Source organism: Plectropomus leopardus, unplaced genomic scaffold (genome assembly GCF_008729295.1).
Source record: "Plectropomus leopardus isolate mb unplaced genomic scaffold, YSFRI_Pleo_2.0 unplaced_scaffold18430, whole genome shotgun sequence".
Taxonomy (NCBI): Eukaryota; Metazoa; Chordata; class Actinopteri; order Perciformes; family Serranidae; genus Plectropomus; species Plectropomus leopardus.
In genome coordinates this window covers 1-3,839 of record NW_024619865.1, presented here as the reverse complement: position 1 = coordinate 3,839, position 3,839 = coordinate 1, and the positions used below count along the sequence as shown (strand labels likewise).

General features: G+C 34.9%; 1 protein-coding gene across 1 annotated transcript; it reads left to right on the top strand.

Annotated features, from left to right (window-relative positions):
* Nucleotides 1–3,301: 3,301 nt before the first annotated feature.
* On the top strand, nucleotides 3,302–3,796 carry LOC121965056 (type-2 ice-structuring protein-like; the record flags this gene model as incomplete). Its single annotated transcript, XM_042515222.1, has 3 exons — nucleotides 3,302–3,375; nucleotides 3,501–3,601; nucleotides 3,683–3,796. Coding segments are annotated over exons 1-3 (279 nt in total), but the record flags the coding sequence as incomplete, so codon positions are not given.
* Between the last annotated feature and the right edge of the window lie 43 nt (nucleotides 3,797–3,839).

The window sequence follows — 3,839 nt, the reverse complement described above, 5'->3', positions numbered from 1 at the left end:
TTTTGTGTCTTTTTGCAGTCTTTTTGTGTTTCTTTACAGTTACTTTGCAACTCTTGGTGTTTTGTGTGTCTCTCTGAAGTTGTTTTGTGTCTCTTTATAGTCTTTTTGTGTTTTTAATAGTTCCTTTGCATCTCTGTGTGGTTTTGTTGTGTCTCTCTTGTTGTTTTGTGTCTTATTTTAGTTGTTTTAAGTCTCTTTGGAGTCTTTTTGAGTTTCTTTACAGTGGAGTCTTTTGGGTCTCCTTACAGTCTTTTTGTGTTTAGTTTCTTTTCAACTCTTTGTGGTTGTTTTGTGTCTCTTTTGATTGTTTTTTGTCTCCTTGTAGTCTTTTTGTGTTTCTTTCCACTTCCTTTGCAACTCTCCATGTCTTTTTGTGTCTCTTTCGGTTGTTTTGTGTCTTTTTGTAGTCTTTTTGTGCATCTTTGTAGTTGCTTTGTGTCTCTCTGAGGTGTTTCGTTTCTCTTTATGGCATTTTTATTTCCACAAAAAACCTTTCGGTGTGTTATAAAACACGTAAATCATTCACGAAACTGCAAACCTCATGACGGAGAGCTTTTCTTCAGTGTCTCAGTCTTGTTTAAAAGAGGTTAAGTTAAAAAGAATAATTTCTGAGTCATAAATGGCCTCTTCGTGAATTTTAGCTGCATCTGAAGTGAAGGTTGATGAACGCTGCAGGACCTCATGAATCCAGACACTAAAGTCTGCAGGCTTTAACCAACTGTTTGCATAGAGAACCACAGGTGTGACGTTAAAAAGTCACCTGCCTGGTCACGTGAACTCGCGCTCTTGGTGGAGTTAAATCCTTTTTATTTCTGATCTGGTTGTGCTTCCTCGTCCTCCACTCTGCGCTGACGGCTATAACACTTTTTATGAGAATACGTGAGTCCTGTGGAAACACCCGTGGTCAAAGGTTCATGTGGATAACCAGTGCAAACAGAGCGAACAGGTAGGAATATTTCTTTATAATTTAGGTTTAGTTTAAAACAGTTTAAGTTAACGTTTTGGGCGTAAGCTGTGCCTGAAGTCAATTATAATACAAAAAAAATTGTACCACAATTTGTAGCATAATTGACTTTGTATTTTCATTTTTTTTAGACCTTACACAGTCTTTTTTATTCGTCACTCACTGTGCTAGGAAGATGATTTTTGGGTTATTTTTGGCATATATGTGCAGGTTAAATATTACCTAAAAAATGTTTCGTTCATGCCGGATTTTATGTCATTTTAACATAAAGTTAGGAAAAAAGGCTAAATTTTGTTAAAAAGATGTTACATAAAAGATTGAGGCAGAAATTTTTGAAACATTTAACTTGAAATTAAAACCTTTTATTGACCTCAAGCAGGGATAAAGCAATACCCAAACGTTTCTACTCTTAATTTTAATCATTTAATTCCATGTAAGAGAAAAGATTCGGTGAACGGGTCGTCTTTTTGGAGTGAGGTGGCAGACAAAGGTGTGGAGGACGGTGTGAAACTGACTGACTTTCGTGTCCAGAATTGAGGAAGTGCCGTAGTTCTTTTTAAAAAAACAAAACAAAACATAATATATATTAATAATATTTTTCTAACCTTAACAAACCATATTTGTCATGTACATATTTTGTAGAAAGCGTGTTTTTTTTAGAAGTTTGCATGGGTTGTAAAAGTCTTTGACCAGACCAGATATTGTTGAATATGGAGACAAAACTGTCTTTTTGTGCAAGACTGATTTATTTCACGTACAGTCATGTTTTAATGAGTGAAGTTAAACACGCTTCAAACACGTCTTTACATGCGATGACTGTAAAAAGGGATCGCCATTGTCTTGTGACCTCGTAAACCGTCAGGCTCGCTTTAATATTACACGTCACACTCATATCGCTCTGCACAAAAAATGCACTTTTAAAAATCAAGCTTTAAAAATACCACACATGAATGTGATTTTCTTTTTTAACTAACATCCGTCCTAATCATATCAAATATTCATTAATTTTTAGATGATGCCACTATGTTTTTAGATGAAAAAAAGTTCCTTCAATATAATAAATGCTAAGTTTATTATATATTTTGATTATCACAGCCTGGGATATGTCAATGATTTGCATCAAAATTGATTTTTATGCATTATTAATATATTATTGATTTTTATTTTGTGCAGTTTTGGATACTGCTGGTAAGTTTGAATATTGAGATAAACAGATTTTTTCTCTGGATTTATCTGTTTGTCTCATATGCAGCAAATTAATTACAAAAACAGTTGCTCCAGCTAACTAGAAAGTCAACTTTGACACCTTTTTTTAGATGTTTTAGCTACTTTTGTCAAACCTGGAGGATCAACATCACTTTTCTTGTGCTGCTTAAAGACATTTTTCACAAATATTTAAACCTTTGAACCCAGTGCAAATTGTTTTAACAACTGACAAAGGGCAACAAGCAATTTGAAAGAGAATTGCAAGAAATTATTAAATTATGAAAATTTTTTTTTTTTAAAAAAGCTCTTGAAAAAAATATCTACATGAAAAAAAGCCAGAGAAAATTATTCTAAATATAACTATTCCTATAATTGCACATTTTAAATGATGTTACAGAAAATTATACTAATTTTTAGGGACTTTTTGTGGAGTCATTCCTTATTTTATTTGTTGCTGTTTTTGACTTTGTATTTGCTACTTTCAGGTAATTTACTTATCTATATCTGTATGTATTTTCTTTTACAAATTTCTTGTTTTTTATTATTACATATTATCCAAAAATCCAGAAGACTATATGTATAATTATTATAATATACATTTTTCGCACTTTCTTTGTTTTTTTTTTTTCTTGTAACTCTTTACTAAATTGTCCCTAATTTTTTTGGCCCCATTTCTTTTGTAAGTTACTTGCTGCTTTCTGCCTGTGTTCGTGCTTGGCGCAACCATCACCGCCGTTATGAGCCGCGCCTCCACTATCAATATACGCATGAGACTTATCAACACCGCAATATTATCAGAGTGTGTTTAGTAATTTTACACCTATCGCTATTGTAATATGGCATGCGTCTGTTTCCATTATTGCAGTGCATGTCTCCCTCTCTCTTTCTCATTCTCATTTTTGTCATAATTATAATTAAGTTATTATTTAAGACATTTATTGCACGTCTGTCCGTGTGTTCGTCCTGTTTTGTGATAACGGGCTTTATAAATAAAATTGACATCTTCCCATGTTTTTGAAAGAAATTAAACCAATTTCACAAAAACACACCTTTTTTTCCACAGGTGCCAGATGCTTTTAGATTCCTCTGCTAAGACAATGATTTACATGATGTGTGTGTTTGTGTGTGTTACAGGTAGACGATGGCGCGCGTGTTTCTTCGTCTCCTCTTGGCCGTCCACGTGACAGCCTCACTGTCATCTTCAGGTGAATAAATAAATACATAAATACATAAATACATAAATAAATAAATCAGATGGAAGTTCCTGCCCCGACATGCTGACAGTCATTAATTAATGTGCTTAAATACTAATTACTGACTCACTCCGCAGAGGGGCCGCAGCAGGCCTCTCCATGCCCGCCTCGGTGGCTCCTGTTCGGGCAGAGATGCTTCGCCTTCTACCCTGTGTGGAGCTCCTGGAGCACCGCCAATGTAAACCGGAAATTAAAGACATTTTAATTTTGATTTAAAATGAAATGTCTTCAGTCGGGTTTAATGTGTGTTTTGTGTCAGTCCATGTGCTCTCAGACAGGAAGTGACCTGGCGTCGCTTCACACACCGGAGGAGCGGCGGTTTGTCCGTCAGATGGCAAACACACACACTCCTGTATGGCTGGGAGGTTACCAGGTACAACAGGTATGATGATTAAAATAATAGTAAAAAACAACAT